This window comes from Drosophila teissieri, chromosome 2R, assembly GCF_016746235.2.
Source record: "Drosophila teissieri strain GT53w chromosome 2R, Prin_Dtei_1.1, whole genome shotgun sequence".
Classification (NCBI taxonomy): Eukaryota; Metazoa; Arthropoda; class Insecta; order Diptera; family Drosophilidae; genus Drosophila; species Drosophila teissieri.
In genome coordinates this window covers 19,710,812-19,732,210 of record NC_053030.1, presented here as the reverse complement: position 1 = coordinate 19,732,210, position 21,399 = coordinate 19,710,812, and the positions used below count along the sequence as shown (strand labels likewise).

Below are 21,399 nucleotides of genomic sequence, written 5' to 3'. Positions count from 1 at the left end.
GCTGCTGATGGTGCTGGTGGTGGCACTTAGCCATCGGAGGGCCTAAAATAACAATGATTAAATGTAATTTTAGGAACACCACCCCACTTTTTTGGCCCCATCCCTCGGGCGGTCAGCTCTCAAGCCTAATTACAATTGGGTTTGTTTTATTCCTACAGCTTTTGTGCTGCCACCGGGCGTTGGAGGACACAGTTTTAGGTGGCGGATGCCTGGGAGTTGGCCAATTTGGGAGGCTACAGTGTGCCATCCTGGAGCGTGAAAAGTGCCGCGAGAAGTTGGCCAACATGTTCGGCAACAGCTCGCAAAATGAAGTTGTTGTGGGAGTTTGTCCACTCGGCGCGTAGTTCGCCATGTTTGCCCTCTGTCTCAACTTGTCACGAACAACAGCGGCGCCAGGACCTCCTCCTGCAAAAAAGGATGCAGTGAGAAAAATTGCAGAGTAATTGCTTATTCTATTTACTGTAGGGAGTCGCCAGCTGGTGTGGGAATACTAATTGTTTATCTCTTAACTGAAACTTTGGGCAAAAGTTGTAATATGAAAACTGTTATTTGCTACTAATGCTATTTATCATTTGTATTTTATACAGTTACCTTTGCAGAAATTATCAAAATGTAATAATCTAAACCTTAAAAGGCTGTTTACTGCTGCTTAACTCATTTATAATTGGATTTAAAGATCATCTGCTGTAAATTTCTTAAAAGCCATGCTGCCACTGACATAAACATTATCGCAAACATCATGAATAAATTGTGATTAAGTTATTTATTTCTGTGTGCCGCTTCGTTCGTGTTGCATTTTGAACAGCAAGAGCAGCGACGCCACTTGATTCAATGCACAAACAAGGTTCGTCCTGCTGCTCCTGCCCCTGCTCCTGTTTCTGCCCCTGATCCTGGCCCCCCCCTCGCCCACTCCTCTCATGTCCATCAAGCGTAATTACACGGCATGTCTGTTCCATTCAGGCAGCTCCACCAAACAACATCCCCCCTCTCCCCCCACCAGCCACCACACCCCGTGGGTCCACCCACTCGTGTTTGATGTGCGTGTTTTATTTCGAGTGCCATTTGTTTTAATTAAAATTATTTAAAGCGTTTTCAGCTTGAAGTGCGCCGTGCGCCATGGCGGCAAAATTTAAGTTTTTTGCCCTTGCCACAATTTCGTTAGCGACGAGCTATCACTGTATCACTGTACACCGAACCGAACTCTGTTGGCCGTTTGAGAAATGGCTGCTCTGAGAGTAATACGAGATAGGGTTATCCAATTTATCCAATTAGTTCGTGACCCTTGGGGAACATGCAATAATTGCCACGCCACAAAATGAATTTCACCGGCTGTATTGGGGTTACATCGTTATAAAGCAGAACATTCAACTTCTTTTTAATGAAGGTGAACGAACTACTTTTCTGCTAATGAAAAGGTTGTGGATTTGAACATAAAATATTAACTGCAATTATAATAAATATATTTACAATTTAATTTTAAAGTTAAACTTAATTTAAAGTTATAACCACTATTACCAGGTAGCTACAGTGCGATATGTGCGTATGCAAAACATATTGTGTACTTTTTATCCGATTTCATGCTCAAATAGAAGACAGCATAATATTTATTGCCTTTCGTGTGTTTGTGAATGTTTTTGCATGCGAGGCCCTGCAGCTGAATTTTATTGTCCACCTAAATTTTGCTTTGCTGATTTGTTTGCCAACGAACGAATCGCTTTTTGTTTGTTTGCTTGTTTGCTTGCTTCTTTTTTTGCGGTAAACACATGCAGACCTACACCTTTTAGTCCACACCCACACACACACACACTCATATAAATACACTCACACTCACAGACACAGAAACAAACACACACACAGACAATCTATGCACCAACACAGCGGCAGCATGAAACGCAGCTATAAGAGACACTTAACAACGGTTTCTCGGCCATTTTGTTTGTGTTACTGCCATTTTTTGTGCGTCTGTCTGTGTCTGTATGTGTGTGTGTGTGAGCAAATGAGAAAAACCAACGTGGCAACCATAAAACACAAATACAAGCGCACACATAGACTCATTCTCATGTTTGCACAATAAAATTTCAACAATATACGCGACCGGGGCGCCTCTGTACTTGAGTAAATTGGATCTGTGCAGTGGCTCGTGTGCGCGGGGTATGCGGAAGGGGGAGGGGCGGGGGGAATGTTAAAATTAAATAAATATTTGCCTTAAAGAACGCGGCGGCGGCTTTTCAAACCCGAAACAAGACACCCACACAGAGCGGTATTTAAAGCAGCCGACCACAGCAACAGCCAGAGAAAACCGGGTCGGAAAACAAAAGTCTCGAGTCGCGGAAATCTTGGCAAAAGTATTTCCACTTGGCAAAATACGAGACTGCGGACGGGAAGTGGAAAGTGGAGCATTTTCCCAGACCCAAAGGGATCCGAATCTAAAGTTTTACATTTTAAGGCTTATAAGCCATAAATTTATGCTCATTATTTAATTACCAAGTTCATGTAATAACAAAAACCATATTTTTGTGGTCATAATTAAAGCAAATATTGGTTGAGTTCCGAATAGCTTTGGCCTAATGACTGGGATTATATGGCTTATATTAGTGAAATGAATATTTAATGACTATTCGCCACTCCACGCAACATTTTTCAGTGAATTATTAGTTTTTTATTTGTTGGTAGTATAACTTTGTTGGTAAAATGTTTCTTCAAGTGCAACTGTTTCATTATTAAAGTGAGCAAGACCATATTTATTTGCAAAGAAGTCTGTTTATGTTGATGGCTATTTTGTTTTCCGACTGCCAGTCTGTCTATATATTTTATTCACCATTTTATTTCGTATATGTACATAAAAGTAAATCAAAATGCTGAATAAAAGCAGCAATTTTTGTGTCACAATTAATCAACTTTATGTAGTTTATTGTTTGCCCCAACTTTATTCAATATCCATTGTTTATTGTTTTTAGCAAGCAGCTGGGTGGAAATAATGCAGCTGTTTGCAGCTATAAAAACGTTGTGCCAAGAAAAAGTTAAATCATTTTGAAAAATGCAAATTTACGCAATATTACTACTAATCTCGCTAGCCGCCCTTTCTGAGGCATCGGGGCGTGGCCGTAGTCACAGTATTACGTGGGGCGCCAGGAGCTACAGGGATATGCATTTGCGCAGGGAGATCATTACGGAGAAGTCCAAGTTCCTGCGCGTGGTGACCAGAGACTATGTGTTTGAACAAAAGGTGGGTGGCTCACTCTGGAAATGGGTTTTTCCCCCTCATAAGCTTGCTTTTCATTGCACAGAAACTGGCACGCACCATCACACAAATCGTGATCACGGATCAGGTGCGGGATGGAAATGGAGGCCATGCCTATCTCACCGAGGGTGGACCACAGACCACGTATGCCAAGATCCACTTGAAGAGTCAGCGGAATCAGGGCTTCAGTTTCATCATCGACATCTATGGCATTTAATTGCATGCCCCTTAATTTATGCCACTCAGATATACATGCAAATGCAGATAGTTTGTTTATTAACATACTGAATATATATCCGCAAGCACACTTGTATGCGTATTTATGTAAATGGTCAAACAATTGACACACGACAAATGAACTGCAGCTAATTGGCAGTTGGCGGGGCAAAAAGTATAGAGTTACTGGCTGATTGGTTTAAGTACCTTAAAAATAGTTACCACTAGTCAGGAGTTACTTTTATAACCCACATTATTGATCGTTAGCAGCAGATACTAAGTGCAAGTTGTTGTTATTATCTATTTAAAGGATACCAAAAGTCATTACCGGTTCTTCGTTGTTGGCTGCAACTCTGAAGGTTATAGGCCAAGTAGGCGATGAGTTGTTTGAAGGGCAATTCCGACCACTCGTAATTACCCAGCCATTTCGACTAACGAGGCAAGTGCAATTTTCGGTTGAGCAAATGGGGAAAGTATAACCAGCAAAAGCCTGTGAAGCCAGCCGCTTTGCCATTTAGCAAATGTCAGGCACTTAGCCACCCAGCACCACCGCCTAAAAACCACCAGAAAGCCCTAAAAACCACCTTTCACCACCCAAAAACCTAAAACCCAACACCCATAACCAAAAACACCGCCCGTCTTCGATGCGATGCCATCAGGCGGTGTGAAAGTCAAACAAATCCAATCAATGTTACGCAGATACATCCATACACTCTTAGTACTCTTATTCCTATGGTCGTACGTATGCCTGCATATATGCAAATTAGCTGGGGTTATAAAATGTAATGTATTGGCTGGGATCCCTTGGCGCTGGGAAATCAACCATCGATACATATATACATATATGAATGTAAGAGTATGTATGGGGTGGTTACGTATGAGGGCATACCATCAATCGCAACGAATTAAAATTTTATTATGCCATATTCCCCAAACGAGCGGAGAGAAGGTCGGCGCTTGTATCGTTTATGGTTTTCGAATGTAAATGCTTTTTGTCTCCCAAGTTGTGAGGTTAACAGGTCCTGCCCCCCAAAAGGTTGCAACGCGTTGCAGTTGTGGCACATTTGATTGACGCCACATTTTGCATACGGTTACCCCGTATAGATGGCGAGAAGGATCTTACGCAGGTTACCTGCGGTAACCTCAAGCGCCAGTCAATGCCAGAAGCAAGTGGAGTTGGGCCAGGTGAGCTGCCATTCCCTACCAGTTCAGGCCAAAACCAAGAGCCATACATTATGCAGGTTGTTTGTTATCGTTCGATAAAGTGTAAATTATGGGAAAGCTGCCAGGCAGCCAGGCAGCCAGGTCAGTTCCCCTCGGTCTCGGCCATACATGGCATATATCCTGCGAATATATATAGTATATATACTCGTAGTTACGTATGTGTGGCTACCCTTTGCTATATAATTTCAGATAACTTTAATGTGTGTCTTTTGTGCGTGGTGGTGCTCAGTGGTCTTGACGCTTGCATTGTTAATCGCACAAATGCCATTTGCATACTCGCACTCGCATTTGAGTAATTTATGCTGAGCTCTGGTATGCCATTTAATTGCCCAGCCAGCTGTTTCGATGTTTTTGGTGCTCGCTGCTGTCACAGGCCATAGACAACTGAAACTGAAACTGAGTGGAAACATCTCAAGGACTGTCAATCGCAACTGGAGGGTCTTATGTAGATTTCCGCTTGACTTTGGCCTGCCTTTTGCGCACACAAAGCCAAGTGTTGACCTCAGTTGCGCCGCTGTCATCGCCATTTCCCCTACGTTTCCTCGATGGCAACAATAGACGCCGCGCCACGTCGCCTCATCTCGTTCATTTCACAGCCAATTTTGTGCATTTTTCCACACTCCCCTCATTTTTTTGCTTATGTGTGTGTGTGTGTGTGTGTGCAGCTGCATCCTTGGCATTTTTTTTTTGTACTCACGTCCCTGCTGCTGGTTTTTTGGCCTTTTGTCCTGCGTGGCTGGAAAGTGTGAAAGGAGCTGGCAAACGGATTTCTGGTCTCGTTTCGCCAGGGACTTTTGTTTTTCAATTGCCATTTGCCATATTTGCGGCAATTGTTTTCGTTTTCTCTAGCAGTAAATACTATTGCCGGCGTGCGAATGTTCTATGTTTCTGTGCATGGCGTGCACTGAGCGAAAAACTTTTCAATTTAATAATTCAAATAAATGAGTGTGTTTAGACAGAAGTTGAAAGTATGTTTGATCTAAGATTATGTTCTATTCATTAAGGAATAAAATATATACAATTGTTCCAATTGAAGCTACAGCTTTCTGCAGATAGAAAAATTCTTAAGAAATACTTAGTGATACCTTGGAAATGCCAGAATTTTCTCTCTCTGCACTCACAGTGAATTTCCGGCTTAAGTTTGACTAGTGCAACAGACTTTAGCTACGGTTATGGCGCCTCCGGTTTGTCCTATCAGCTGGCAAGGAGCAGCACAAATGGGATAGACTGGAAGCTTGTTATGTGCAGTCGCTTGTTGGACTCACACACACACCCACACACTCACACACACACCCAAACACACACACACCCAAACTCACACACTCAAGCCCACGCACTAGTTAGTTTCCTACCATTTCTTATGCTTATCAAGCGAAGCTTTTCCAGCGTGCTAACAAACGAGCAAAAACAGCAGGAAAAGCTGGAAAAGCAAAGAGTATAGCAAGGGGCAGCATTTGATTGCCCGGAGCTGTTTTTCCGGCGTGCACTTTTCACTCCGTCGATGTTTAAGTGGCACGGCTTTGTCACAGTCACAGTCACAGTCAAGCTATACTCAGTTTGATCAATTCTTTCAGCTCTACTGTCAGATATTCCAAGCTCTACTGTCAGCTATTTCGAGCACTTAAAGGATCGACCATCTAGTACTGTATTATATCACTGGACTTTTGGTGCTTTCTCGTCAGCTGTCCTACAGACAATGCCATATGAGTAATTCGTTGTAAATTTACAATAATTATTCGATTACAAGTATTCGTTCTCATTCATATGGAGCTTAAAGCTGCGACTTGCAGAGCTCTTGATTGAAATTCTGGCATTACTTGTTTCGCAATTTCTCTTTCGTATATATTACTGGTGTTCTCTTATTTCACACAAAAATTTTCCTTTCAATAGGAGCTTTTAAAATTGTTTTATAAGCCACTGACAATAAACAAACCTTGGGAAAATAACATAAATTAAGAATGCGATTACCAGCACAATATAATTTGTTATTTTGCTCGTGTAATGGTCTACACTGCTAATGAATATTATGAAACTTTAGTATACGCGTATGTTATATTATGAAACTTTAGTATACGCGTATGTTATATTATGAAACTTAAGTACACGCGGTGTTTTACCTATATTTATTCAGTACTTTTCCCCTTAAAATGTGAGTTCAATGTGAAGCGAATTCACAGACTAAGTCAGCTCGAAGTCCAAATCAACACGCATTATATGACAATGTGGTTTGTTATTTAAGCTGATAATAGATCAAAGGTTTCCTTCTCCATCTCCATCTCAAGTATTCATATATTGGGAACTTTCTTTAACTCGCGACCCAACGTGAAAAACTATTATGTAGTTTTCTCTACGATTAAGATTTTCATAAGCATCCATTATAGCTTTGATTATTATTTTAAGAGTTTCTATCCACGATTTCCCCATAAACGTTGCCCCATAAACATAGCCCCATAATGAAATGCAGAATTAGTTAGGGGCAATACCATTTTATTGTTTCGTTTAGCTTAGATATACATAGTATGTAGCTGCGGTCCGAAGTCGCATTTGAGAAAGTAGAAGTCAGAGCGAGTGCTGAGTTAAATACATGGACTAATTAAATGTGCATTTACGTATATGCAAATATGGCTTAGGCCTACGATTGCTTTGCGTCGATCTGGGCCTTCGCAGGTATCAGGTAGTTGTGTATGTAGAATTTACCAAACATATAAATGAAGACGACGCCTTGCAGCATATTCACGTAGAGAATGCCGCGGGGAACTCCACAATTCGGGGAGAAGAATCGCACATAGATGGCGTAGCTGAGCAGCAGAAAGAACTGGCAGAGTTGTGTGAGTGTTATGTACTTCTTCCACCAGATGTTGGCGCGCACTCCGGGATATTCCGAGGACAGATAGTAGTAGATATACATGACCGTGTGCACCAAGGAGTTGAGCAATCCCACGGCATTGAAGTGGCCACCAGTGCCGTAGTATCGCGTGAGGGCGTAACTCCCGAAGGACATGAACACGTGGTGATAGATGTGCAGAAAGGTGATCTGCTTGTAGCTCTTGCGCAGCACAAAGAACACGGTATCCATTAGGTCGAGCACCTTGTTCAGCAAGTAGACGGCGTGCAGCACGCGTTCAAGTTGCTTGCGTTCATGGCCAGCGGGAAAGCTCTCCATGCAGTGCAGATTGCAGATGCGCACGATGAAGAGATAGTAGAATACCTGTAACAAAAAAAGATAAATTCCTATTAATTTCTTATTAATTCTTATTAATTCGTATTAATTGAAACTTACCAATCCGAAGTGCAGGCCATTGTAGAGCACCTGGAATAGATTGTACACCCTCAGGACCGTTTTCAAGTCGTATGGCTTCCGGTTCCGCATGAAGAGCTTGCCCAATTTTAGGACAAACAGCAGATAAGCCATCAGAATCAGTGTGATAGGCCATGGTGAACCAGCCAGCAGAATCGGATTGGGATCTGATTTAAGTTATCAAAAGGAAATATATATACTTTGTAGCAAATAGCAGATGGACAAACTTACCCGCTTGAGGTAAGCGCAAGTATCGGAGCATTATGAAATGGATTGATTGTTGTTTGAGGAACCGCTGGCGACTGTTTCAGCAGTCTGAAAGCAATCCAGTTTGTTTTATCGAAATGAAGCCAAATCAAATGAGATAATGTATTATTCAGCTATTTGAACTGCGCTGTCTGTCCTACATTTCGGAATGAGAGACCCAGAATAAAACGCTCAATCTACTTAAGTTCCACTCAACAACTGAGACCGACTCAATTGCGTAAAGAAGAGTACTACAATGTATTTGGAAATCACTGCTGTTTGCTCTTGGCTTTGACATAGGTTTGATAGTAAAAGTTGCCAAACATGACCATCATGGAAACGGAACCTCCCAGCTGCACGTACTGCAGCACCTTGGGCACACCGCAGCCAGGACTCAGCCACAAGGTCAGCAGGGATTGGGCGAAGAGGATCACGAACTGCAGGAACTGCAGCTTGGTGATATACTCCTTGCACCACACGGTGCTCTTCACGTTCGGATACCAGGCCGATGCAAAGTAGTAGGCGTACATCACCACGTGCACGAAGGAGTTGAGGTAGCCCATCAGGTTGTACTGTCCGCCGGGTCCGTAGAAGTAGTAGGTGAGTGGCACGCCCAGGACCATGAACACATGATGGTACACATGGAGTACGGTGATCTGCTTGGCGCTCTTGCGCAGCACAAAGAATACGGTGTCCATCAGGTCGATCAGCTTGTTGATGAAGTAGACGTAGGTGAACATGCGATCGACACCTTTGTCTGGATGATCCCAGGGCAGCATGTCCATGCAGCTGAAGTTGTACATCTTCTTGCGGAAAAGATAGTAGGAGCCCTGTAAAACACACAAATATAAAGTGGATTCTTTGTGCCAATGCAATCGATGAAATACCATTATAAAGATTCCGGAGTTCATTAAAACCTGACAGAAGTTATAGACCAACATGGCATTCCGTATGTTGTAGGGCTTGCGAGTTCTCATGAAATCGGGGCCCACTTTGAAGATCAGCAGCAGATAAGCCACAACTATCGCAATCGCTGGCAGAGGTGTGCCCAGCATGGGCAGACGCACAGGATCTGTGGGGATTATTATAGGGTATATTATTAAGTATATAGTAAGTGGATACTTCAGATGCAATCAACAGGCTGACCTGCCGGCAGCTTCCGCAAGTAATCCAATAGTGTGGAGTTCATGGCGACTCCGTGGAATGCAACTGAGGAGCGCGTCTGCCATTCGCCACCTTATATACCAATGCCATTCGCCACCTTATATACCAATGCACTTGCAGTGCAGTCGCAATGTATGCCGACCCAAAACACAATGACACCTGATTATGTATATGCTATGTGCTATGTGCTATTCCCGTAGTGCAATGGCCTGACCAAGAGTCGTCCAGATTTGAATTTCTAACGAAGTTGCCAATTCTCCGCATCCACTTTGAGTTCAGGTGCTTCGCTTTCCGTGGATTTGGACATGCAAAAAAAATGTATATATTCAAAATTAATGTGATTTTCAAAGACTACTTACTAAAACTGCTTTCAATACATTGCACCCCTAGGTTTCATCTTCAAGTGAAACCATGAAGCAAATATATTGAAAACTGCGAATATAGCAAGGGTAGGAATTGTAGTTTATGGCCAGCATATACATACATCATCATAAAAATTGCAGAAATACAACTGATAAAACATTTAATATATACGTTCAATATAACAATAATTTATAGCCTTGACTTGCCTAACCGACTCCTTTGTTTTGCCACTCTTTTCAGTGGTTTAAAGCCATTTGCCACACAATAGACGATGGCTACGGGCAACATCAGCAGCAGCAGCAGCAACAGCAGCAGCCAAATCGGACGAGGCCATTATGGCTTTAATCCCAGGAAAGGAGCAACAACAGCCACAGCAGCAACAGCAGCAGCAGCAAATATAATTACAGAACAACAATAAGGTTAGAGCCTGGTGCCACCAATGCTGATGATGATGATGATGATGTTAGGAAACTTCCGTTTTGTTTGGCCGGTCGGAAATGAGGCTCAATATGTCGCCCAGTCACAGGTTGGCTTTCCAGCGCTGTGAGCAGTGACCCCGAACGCATAGAGCTGAAGGAATCCCAGCCCCTCGATTGCCTGGAATTTAATTAAGGCGCAAAAAACACGAAACAAAACTCCTGCGATAAGGGGCGAAACAAAAGAGCAGTTTCCCTCCCCCCCAGGGAGGTGGAGGCGGCGTGGGTGGGTTGGCCCATAAATCTAACCGCCAACCAGCAATCCGGCAGCAACCCATGTTGCACGTTGCTGCAATCGAGCTGGCCCACGTCCACTGGCCAATTAGCTGCTGCAACAGCCGAGAGCGGCTATCGTTTGGGCTCCATTGAACGCGTTCTCCAGCCGAGCGCAGCTGCCTCTCTGATGACTGCCGCCAAAAGACGTGCGAGCAGCGGCAACAGCAGTGGCAGCAACGGTAGCAGCAGCAACACTAGCAGCAGCAGTAATGGCAACGAGCAGCACTCCCAGCAGCAACATCTGCAGCTGCAGCAGCAGCAGCAACAGCAGCAGGCGCAGCCAAACGAGTACCAACAGTTGCTGCAGCATCCCCACCATCACTACCAGCAACACTACAGCGGCAACAGCAACAGCAACAGCAGCAACAGCGGCAACAGTAGCAGTGGCAGCAACACGCAGCAATACCACCAGAGACAGCAGCAACATCAGGCGACACTGCGCGATTGCTCCGTCAAATTGCCGCTGGATATCCTGTGAGTACGGCCAACAAATCATTTTGGGCTCTCGAGTTTTCGCTTTTGCACGTAGCCAGCTAAGATAAGAAGGCCAACAGTTGGAGCCGTAAAAAGGTCAAGCCCAATCTCCCCCAGCGACCCAACGGCCCCCAGTGGGATTTTGGTGCGCAGATAGCCGCACGTCTGGATGGTTTAATAAAATTTACATTTTAACAACGCGATTGAAAATTGCATTAACTTTAACGGCCCAACATTTGCTCGATTCGAATTTACCGCGCTGCTGCACAGCCAACCAGTCCGCAGTTCAGTTCAAAATGAATCTGGGAATTATAAATATTTACCCGTGAAGCGGGGGGATCAGAAGACAGGGGGGCAGAAGGACATCAGGGGAAAGACTAGAGACAGGGACAAATGAAGCGTTTCAAATGCTTAGCACTGCGAAATGGAAGTTATACCAGTTTTGTCAGGCTTAGAGTGCCTGAGCCCGTCTTTAAAGCTTTGCGTTCGCCGGGGATTTGGGCTTAAAGGCTGCCCCAGTCAACCTAGAAAGTGTGTGTGTGTGACAGCGACAGGACGAAAAGGAGCAGAAGCAGTGGTAGTCAGAGGGGGACGGGGAAGGGGAAGGGGCACTCCTTGCTGGGTGGCGCTGCGTTTATGCAGATCGCAGTCAAGTGGCGGGCCGCCTTGTGGAGCGCGAAACGAGGCCAGTCGCAGCCGGGCTGCTACACTGGGAGAAATAAGTGGGAAGAAGTGCCTGCATTGTGCAAATCGCATATTGCGAAGATCTCTGGTAAAGTTACTTATTATTCAGCAGAAACATTATTTATTCTAAACATTATTTATTATTTATATTTCTAAACATTATTTATTATTTACATTTCTAAACATAATATACTTTTTATATTTCTAAACAATATTTATTGTTTATATTTCTAAACATTATTTATTATTTATATTTCTAAACATTATTTATTATTTATATTTCTAAAAAGTACTTTGCTATTCTGAGTGTTGTTACTGCAGCTGCGGGCTTAAAACGGGTTAAGAAAATGTAGAAAAAAAACAACAGCTGGGAATATAAAAAGAACTTAAAGCGTGTCGACAACTGGCAGAAAAAGAAAGTGGTTAGGGGCATTGAGGGAATCGGGGATCCAGGGCGAAAATGTAGAAATAGGAAGGGGGGAGGGGGAGGGGATGTAGAATGGCAGGAAGTCGGTCGGTGGGTCCGTCGGTGGGTCGGTCGGTGGGTCTTGCTCTGAGGTTGCTCCGTGCGCCACAAACGGCGCCGTCGAGTGAAGTGCCTCGACTCCTTGCGGGCCTGCAGCCCAGTGTGTCGTTACTTTTAACGAGGTGTCGCATGCGAAGTGGATGAGGCAGGATGAGGGAGGGGTAGTTCCATAGGCGAAGCCACCAGTTGCCACACTTTTCCAGCCGTGCCTCATGCCCCATGCCCCATGCCCTGCACCACCATCACTTTGCTATGCCTTTTCCACCATGATCCATCCCCCCCACACTCCGCATATGAAATTGCACTTAGCCGCAGACTGGCAGCAGCTCCTTCTGTCACCTGACCACCTTCTGCTCACCCGTACACCGTGCACCATGCACCGTGCAGCTGCGGCATGCTGCAAATGAAGTCATCCATTAGGCCACGTTACGTATACGCCTAGTGTGCTGCAATGTGGCGCTCATAATAATGCTGCCAGTGCTGCCCGTGTTTGTTGCGGTCTAAGCGGAAACGTTTATAATGGAATTCGCTTAAGCGCCGCCGGACGTGAGCGTTCAGGTGGCGGCTGAAAATGGAGGACTGCGTCCAGAGTGTCGTCTTGCTAATTTAGCTAAAGGCATCCGGAAAACGGGAGTTTGCAGCAGTGGGTTGAGCAGAAAGTGCTGCCAAACCGCCAGCCCTAATTAGTCAGCACAGTCACAGGAAGGGGCAATCTAATTAGCTGAAACCAAAACCAAATCCTAATCGATGTCTTCTCTATCTCTATCTCTTCCCTTTAATAGATGGCTACCGAAATCGGCAATGCGGCCGGCGGGTCCTGATACCTCGCCCACGGACTGCATCCTGGTGGTGGGCGTGTCCCGTCCCAAATTGGCCGTCGTCTTCCTTACGGTCATGTTGATCTCGCTGTTCCTCACCTTCCACGTGCTGTACGACAGTGCCGTATACAACATCCAAGCGGCCCAGGCTGTCCACGAACGGCATCGACTATCCATGGCCGCCTCCGCATCGGCAATGGCATCCTCATCCTCCTCCTCCTCCTCGTCGTCGTCCAGTTCCTCCTCCGCCGGCGGTGGCGCCTCCAATCATCTGCCCGTGTTCGTGAAGCCCGTGCCCAGCTCCAATCAGCTCAGCCATCCGATGGTCTTTCCCTCCAGCCGTGTGCACTTTCCCAAAACCAGTCGACGTCTGCCGCAGGTAAGTGCCGAGTGCATTTGATAAATTCTTAAATAGTTTACCCACGATATAGCCAGGAATTGTTAATTAACGTACCTCCTTTTATTGAGACTGAAAATAGAGTAATGAGGCCACAGTAATATGTTTTAAACTAGCGCAAACCAGCTACATATACATACTATGCTTAGTAGATTTACATGCCTTCAATGGTAACTATGTAGTTACCCCTGTATGGGGCATGTATGTATGGGGCATATGGCTAGTATGTGTGGCAGTCAGTTTGTGCCCCGACTAATTGCCGCAATTTGCATGTTCGTGTTCTTTTGGCTCGACTTCCGCACCCAGGCACTCATCATCGGTGTGCGAAAGTGTGGCACACGGGCGCTGCTGGAGATGCTCTACCTGCATCCGCGTATCCAGAAGGCCGGCGGCGAGGTGCACTTCTTCGACCGGGACGAGAACTACCTGAAGGGTCTGGAGTGGTATCGCAAGAAGATGCCGCACTCATTCCGCGGCCAGATCACCATCGAGAAGAGTCCCAGCTACTTTGTGTCGCCAGAGGTGAGTGCTCCTAGTTCAATTTTTATTTCGTTACTCTTTGATCTCTAATTGGCAATTAGCATTGCCTTTCTCTCGGCCTGGCCATAATTATTAATTAACTACTACTACTTCTGCAGTTGGCCAGCAGCCATCTATCAAATTAAACTGAAACGCTGGCCATGTCCCAGCCAATTTCCGTGTTCATGTCGGGAGCCGGAGCGGAAATGTTTGCAAATTCATTTGGCAAACGGCTACACGTCCAACACCCGAACACTATGAATCGCCTGGCTTGGGCCTGGTTTTATTATTGTTTCTTTTCCGGTCGCCTTGTATTTGTTGCCCCAGCCCGCAGAGTGTCACAAAATTGGGTTTTTGGCCTGATGCAATTTCGCTGCGAGCCGGAAGTTGCATGTGCCACACACGGGCCAAGGTGAAAGGCAAGTGGGGCAAGTGGGCGAAGTGGGCGGGCCAAGTTGCCTAGCGCATCCACTATCCAGCCACCTGACACGGCAATATTTTATCCAGTTTCATTTCAATTTTAACTGCCTTGTCGCCGTCGCTCAACTGCAGCAGTTGATGCAGCATTTCAATTTGTCTGGCATTTTGATGCGGGTGCATGGATGTCGCAGCTCCTCCACAGCTCCAGTGATTCACATAAATCTTCATTAATATTGTTATTAATATTTATTGAGATGGAAGTGGGGATGGGGAGCCAACTAATGCCACCGAAAACGGAGCTCCCAGGGCGCAAAATGTCAAATTATCCTGTGGAGCAGCATAAATAATGCATCCAATTCTCCGGGGTGCACTTTGGCCTCAAAACTGCTCCCTGATATCCGTTCTGATATGTCAAGTGCATATCAGGCTGCATTAAAGATGCAGCGAAATGCATATTCCCATGGGGGAAATGCGAACTGCAAATGGTTCATCAACGTGAATAATTCTGAAACGCTTCAGTGGCCAGGCGACCAAAAAGAAAAAACAAAAAACCCAGAAAAGAATATACAATATTGAAAAACAAAAAGAAAAAATTATGAACTTGTTGCACGGCCTGGTGGCTCTTATTGAAATTGATTAATTTTATTTACTCGGCTCGTTCCGCCCATTTGCGAGGCTATTTATACAACGTGGCAAATTCAAGGACCCCGCCGGAGTCGCCGACTACGGACTACGGACTATGGACTCGTTCTGCCAACATTGTACGGCAATATTTTCCGGCTTAATTAAATTGTTCACAGCACACTTGCTGCGGAAGTGCAGCAGCAGGGGGCGGATGGCGAGGCAGGCGGGTGGCTGCCACAAAAGGCTGCAAATTAAAGCCAACAAAAGAGGGGGGCCACCAAGTTCCTCTGAAAATGTAGCAGCCCAGAGTTTGCAATTATTATCGATTGTGTTGGCAGGTACACGGCATAAATTCATTAATTGGAAGGAAGGATGCAGGATGCATCAGCTTTACACACTCTCCACCTTGAGAAAATATCATTATTATTCCCTGCCTTTCATTTCTTTAAATATTAAAGCACCTGCTGTTTATTTGGCTTAAATATCGTTTTTCCGTTCAAGCTCGCAACTTAATTAAAGTCTTTTTCATGCGCTTTTTAGCGCGTGGCATTTTCATTATTTTTGTGTTATTCCGCCAAATGTGACGGGTTTTTTTTATATTTGCATAAAATAATAAGGCAAAAACTATCCGTTTTGGGTAAACAAGTTTTCTGCTTTTCACTGGTATATTTTGAATTTTATAATATTTCATTTTGGCAAAATGCCTAAACCGAATGTTATTGACTCAAATTCGTTTGTATATTCAGCTCTACTGAAAAAGCGTATATAACTTTTATCTTCTTTCATTTAATCAATCGCTAGATGATTGCAATCAATTTGTAAAGAGTTATTCTGCTCTGTTTTTCTGTGCAGTGGAGTTACGACATATTCTCTCTCTTAATAAGCCCTATTAAAAATGTTGCTTAAATATGCTTCCTGATATCTTCATCTTCATATATTCCAGGTGCCGGAACGCGTCCGGGCCATGAATGCGAGCATCAAGCTGCTGCTGATTGTCCGGGAGCCGGTGACCCGGGCCATTTCGGACTACACGCAGCTGCGTAGCCATGCGGCCACTGCCATTCTGCCGTTGGCCGACAAGGATCCACCTACGCCAAGGGAGAGTTCGGGTGGTGGAGCAGGTGGTGGGGCAGGAGGAAGTGGGACCGCAGCTGCCAAGATGCCAACACAATCACTGCTGTATGCCAAACTGCAGTCGGCCCGTGGCTATGACAATGCCCTGGTGGGTGGCAGTGGGGCGGGCGCCAAGGAGACCAAAGCCAGAACGGCATCTTCTTCGGTGGTCAGGAGACAGGCAGTGGCGGGTAGTGTTGGAGCTGCGATGACCACGACTACAATGTCGCCAATGGCGAGCGCCGCCCAAATGGCAGCCAAGTAAGTAAACCGAACTGAGCCATTTCCCCATGCTGCATGCCCCATGCTCCCCCATCTCCCCTTCCGCTGCTGCTGCTTGACATGCAAATGAAATGCAAACTGCAAATGAAAGTTGCCCAAAATGCGACTCTTGTCCTTGGCTCTGGCTGGTGAAACTTTCTTCTTGCGGCCTCACTTGTTGACAGAATGGGGAGGGAGGGAGGGTAGGGTAGCCAAAGGAGCCAAGGACTCTGTTTAACATGCTCGTCCAGCTGGAGTGGGGGGAGTAGGGGGATTGGGGAGCTGCTCATTTGCAGCTGCTGGCAATTCAATTTGCCATCGTTGTCGAAAGGAAGACTTAAATGCCCTCGCCTGCCTTTCACCCCGTTCGCAGGTCCTTTGAGGAGCTGGCCATATTTCCCAATGGCACCGTTAACGAGGCTTATCGACCGCTCAGCATCTCCATGTACCATGTCCACCTCCATCGCTGGCTGGAGGTCTTTCCGCGGGAGCAGCTACTAGTGGTCAATGGGGATCGCCTCATCGAGGATCCGGTTTCTCAGCTGAAACGCATCGAGGCCTTCCTGGGTGAGTAACTTTTCAAGTGCGCTCTGTGATTCCACAACTGTAACTGATACTTTTAAATGCGTTTAAAACTTGCTTGTATATTCTATTGTTATTAATTTACACTACATTTATTTGTTCATCTCAGGCATTGAGCATCGGGTGAACAGCGAGCACTTCTACTTCAACGAGACCAAGGGCTTCTACTGTCTGCGCTACGACAACGGGGATCGCTGTCTGCGGGAGACGAAGGGCAGGAAGCATCCGCATGTGGATCCCGTGGTGGTCTCCAGACTACGAAAGTTCTTCGCCGAGTACAATCAGCGGTTCTACGAGCTGGTGGGCGAGGATCTCGGCTGGCCGGAGGAGTAAGCTGTGTGTGTGTGGGAAATGGATGGCTCTTCGCTGGCCTGCTGCCAATAAATCTGCAGTTGGTCAAACGTTTGGGTCACAGTGCAGTCAATTTAATTACAAGCAAGAGCGGTCGATGGCAAAAAAAAGAAAAAAAAACGGGCAAAGTTATCCAGGACTTTCATTTGCCCTTTTCCGTTGCATACTTTTGCGGGAGGCGGAGCGCAGTATTTCTGCCTGGCCGAGTCGAGCTACTCTGACAGTTCAATTATGTGCGCGTATTGAAAAATTGCATTCCTATTTTCCCGCGCCAGCCCAGCCACCCACTTGCCATCCCCAACCCCGTTCCCGTCCCGATCCCCATCACAATCACCAACACCATCACCACATGCAAATTTGCCTTTGCAGCGGCAAAGAACCAGCGAAGGAACAAGGATCCGCATAAAAAATATATACTAAAATAAACTGCACGCATTTTGCTGTGCAGCAGGCCATGAAAATGTGTGTGCATGAATGGGGCATGCATGTCGGTCGTATATATATATACAATATACATATAGTACGAGTATATATGTAGCGAAATGAAAAGCAATATCTACATGATGTTCGAACTTCGAAGGTTACACGTTTTCTACATATTCATTCTCTCTCTTCGTGCGTGAGTGTGTGAGTGTGTGTGTGTGAGTGAATAGGAGTGAACAGTTCGAGGGGATAAAAATTAATTAAGCAACTAAATGTGATTTTATAGCATGTAAGCATAGGACAAATTGAAAATGATTGCGATGGGTGCTTGTGGATATATATGCAGTTCAAGGATGCAGTAGAGGGGGGGAGAGAGGGACATGGATATGGATATGGAAATTAGGAGTGAAGTGGCAATTCAAAATGTATTTAGACTAACAGTCGGCTGAATTAAATGTGTGCGTACAGAAACATGAGCAAAACTAAACATATCACATTTATCATAGCATAGCATAGTAAATAGTATATGGTATAATATAGTGTAGTTTATACACAACATGCATATCAGGGGTACTCGAGGTCCTCAAGCAACTTGAATACTGAACATGATTGAACTAATGCAATTGGTGCGTATGTTACATATCAAAAGCTAAACCAACCATGAAATCGAAACATATCAGCTGCAAACGTCGGCAAATATACAAAAGAAATAAATATACAAGCCTATATATATATGTATACATATATATTATATCGTAGGCAGTAAGTCGAGCATCAAATTTGTTGTAAATGACTTTGATTTTGACCTAGTTTGTAGAGAGCGATGTGTCACGGAATCGTCATAGACAAACTTCTAGTTGAATATAGCCGTATTCTAGGTTAATATCGCACTGCCTAAACCAAAGAATAGTTATGTCTGTTTAGATAATTATACTGCACCCACTTAGTGTTAGGTTTATCGAAGATAGTTTTTTAATGCATTTTTAAGCCAGATTATTTTGTATTCCTAACGAGAGAAATCCATATCAATTACGGCAACTCTACCTAAAGATACACTTAATAAATATATATATATATACACACACTTATCAGCTGTTTGGCTAACGTTTAAACATTTCATATGCATATCAAACTCAATGTGAAAAACTTAACCTAGGCTAATACTTTCCATCACGATTCATTTCCATCCAATTTCGGTTTACACCAACTTTACACACACTGTCCATGGAGATGTGTGTACGTATTATTATCCCTTTGGTTCGAGTACCAGTTCATAGGGATCTTCAGCACAGAGCTCGACTAGCGCTTAAACAATACTAAACAGAAAATAGACTATGGAAGGTATCAACTTTGTTTTTACAGTGTATCTCCTCATATACATACATACATCCAATGCTGATCTCCTAGCGACAATGGAACCACGAAAGAAATGAAACAAACCAAGCAATATAAATTCAAAGCAAGACTGAAGGTCCTCCGCAGAATATTTTATTCTCCTACTTATTTTGATTTTTTGTGTCAGTCACTGCGTTGTATTGAATTGTGTAAACCAAGCGAAAGCAAATATAGTAGCAAAGACAACGAACATTTCTAATTTGTTTATATTTTTATACAGATGCGTAAAGTACATTAACCGAAATCCAGGAAAGATAACCCAAAATGGAACCAATTTCCGTTTTAAAATATATATTATAGTAATGCGAAATTATATATTAATATACTCAAACTCAAAGAGCAATTTGTAGTCACATTTTGTCCTCTAACTTGAACTAAGCCAATTGCATACGAAATACATATCAAAAGTTTAACTCAACTCTAGATCCTCCATTGATATTGATATATATATTGATATAATTGATATTATTGATGTATTGTCTACTTAAATTGAACGTGCAAAACTCAACAACTATAATGTACCTTAAAAATCAACTCTCTATTTCTTTAACTTTAACTTAAACTCTAATGATAACTCAACTCTTACAACTTATTCAAATTTTCAATGTACATACATATACAAAAAATATTCCAAAATTGAAAAAAAAAACCAAACACACACACAAAAATAAACCAACTAATAACGAAACAAAATCGTATAGAAATTCAACAAATTGTAAGAAAACCAACAAGAATCAACATTTTATGCTATGGAAAATTTTACGCATGCAATAAATAAATGTAATTCGAAAAACGGAAAATATGTGAATAAATTTTATTTCAGGGGCATTAGATTTATATATTTTACACACATGTAATATTTTTGCGTAGAAAGCTTCTGCAGGTTTTTGACACAAACGTGTGTAAGCTTAAAGTAAAATACATCGATTTTACATAAACTAGTAGAATGCTTGGGCATATACATAGATTATGAAGTCAACCTTGTTATGTTCCATTTAATTTATTTTCCTGTAAACTTAAACCTTTTCTTTGCGGTGTAGGGAAAAGCTAACATTCTGTTTTCTAATTTCTAGAGAAAAAGCTTAGTCGGCGTCATACATTTTCTCTAGTTTCAGTTTCAGTTGGCAAATTCTCGCCACCGGTTGCAGTTGAAGTTCATTTCTGTCCGGCTGTTTTCTAATTATAAGCTTTTGTATAGTATAAGTTAACACGAGCAAGTCAGAGGGGTGCGACGACCCGCCGAAATGCCATCCAAGACCGGATGGACCAACAATAACATCGGCGACGCTGAGCCAGCCCAGTACCGCATTTCGCTTTAGCGAAAGCGATGTGCAAGGGTCAGCGTAATGCGAGGCGGGCATGTGCGCGCTGGGTGACCGTCGAAGGCACGGAACTCCAGACGGCACGAGGCGCTGACTAAGCGCTCTGCTGGGTCCGCTGCCTCCAACCGAAGACTTGGCGGCCTTAATAAATTTGATTTGCATTTAGTTCGTAAGATACCAGAATTCAGAGCAGTTGGCTCTAATAAAAAGAACCATTCAATACAAACGTATTTGGTTTAATTGACGCCCAACGCGCTTAAGTGTCGTAAAACCGTAAAATCCGTAGTAAAAAGATCTAGAAATCAAGGTCTCGTAATCGGGTTTTCTTTGAAAACACTTCGGACTCGCGCGCTGCACAATAATAGTGAACAGCAACAAACAAACAAAATTATCTAATACAAAAACAAAACAACGCTGCACAAGCAACAGTGAAAACCGCTGCATATCAACAGTAATCAGCTAAATCAACGACAGCCAGAGGATAAACGGATCAACCAGCTACCGTCTTCGATGCATTTTTATTATACCAGTATACCAATATAACATGTAAGTGAGATTTTTTTTTTCAATTTACCTCTTTTAACGTCAACCAGACATGTGTGCCAATTTTTGAAAAAAATACACATAATAAGTAACGAAATAAAACAAAAAAAGAGTGATTGCAATTAAAAGTTCAGGTGTAGCGATTTTCATTTACAAATTTTAAAAAAAAAAAAAAAAACAAATGATGAAGAAGGAAAATTAAGCTCTTTCTCATACAAATTATAAAAAAAAAAATTTAAAAAGTATCATTGTCCAATGTATAGAAACAGTAACGAAAACAACGACAGTGACGAAGACTTAATACAGAGCTATAAAGACATAAGAAATAATAGCCATCAAGGGGGTTACATTGACGGTACTAAGACCGACGAAGATATAGAATTAAGTAACTTAATTGACGGCTTTACAGACAAAGTAAAAATGGTTAACGACCATGATTTTCA

The 21,399-nt window shown here is 43.6% G+C and overlaps 4 protein-coding genes across 7 annotated transcripts in view; 2 read left to right on the top strand and 2 right to left on the bottom strand.

Annotated features, from left to right (window-relative positions):
* The window catches only part of LOC122615167 (centrosomal and chromosomal factor), a 36,771-nt gene extending 18,296 nt beyond the window's left edge, over positions 1 to 18,475 (top strand). For all 4 annotated transcript variants that reach the window (XM_043790099.1, XM_043790097.1, XM_043790098.1 and 1 more), the window contains 6 exons: positions 9,993 to 10,978; positions 12,971 to 13,385; positions 13,710 to 13,925; positions 15,910 to 16,340; positions 16,714 to 16,907; positions 17,032 to 18,475. In XM_043790099.1, the coding sequence (XP_043646034.1) occupies positions 10,632 to 10,978; positions 12,971 to 13,385; positions 13,710 to 13,925; positions 15,910 to 16,340; positions 16,714 to 16,907; positions 17,032 to 17,255 (1,827 nt within the window). In that variant the 5' untranslated portion in view covers positions 9,993 to 10,631 and the 3' untranslated portion in view covers positions 17,256 to 18,475. The remainder of the gene's footprint in view (positions 1 to 9,992; positions 10,979 to 12,970; positions 13,386 to 13,709; positions 13,926 to 15,909; positions 16,341 to 16,713; positions 16,908 to 17,031) is intronic.
* LOC122615171 (probable salivary secreted peptide) lies at positions 2,909 to 3,458 on the top strand. The gene is made up of 2 exons (XM_043790102.1): positions 2,909 to 3,226; positions 3,288 to 3,458. The coding sequence occupies exons 1-2, from the start codon at positions 3,038 to 3,040 to the stop codon at positions 3,456 to 3,458; spliced, it is 360 nt and encodes a 119-aa protein (XP_043646037.1). The 5' UTR covers positions 2,909 to 3,037.
* On the bottom strand, positions 7,161 to 8,341 carry LOC122615169 (elongation of very long chain fatty acids protein F). Its single transcript, XM_043790100.1, has 3 exons — positions 8,211 to 8,341; positions 7,962 to 8,146; positions 7,161 to 7,889 (listed from the first exon to the last, which is right to left on the bottom strand). The coding sequence occupies exons 1-3, from the start codon at positions 8,239 to 8,241 to the stop codon at positions 7,314 to 7,316; spliced, it is 792 nt and encodes a 263-aa protein (XP_043646035.1). The 5' UTR covers positions 8,242 to 8,341; the 3' UTR covers positions 7,161 to 7,313.
* LOC122615170 (elongation of very long chain fatty acids protein F) lies at positions 8,460 to 9,748 on the bottom strand. Its single transcript, XM_043790101.1, has 3 exons — positions 9,372 to 9,748; positions 9,113 to 9,297; positions 8,460 to 9,055 (listed from the first exon to the last, which is right to left on the bottom strand). The coding sequence occupies exons 1-3, from the start codon at positions 9,412 to 9,414 to the stop codon at positions 8,495 to 8,497; spliced, it is 789 nt and encodes a 262-aa protein (XP_043646036.1). The 5' UTR covers positions 9,415 to 9,748; the 3' UTR covers positions 8,460 to 8,494.
* Positions 18,476 to 21,399: the final 2,924 nt, after the last annotated feature.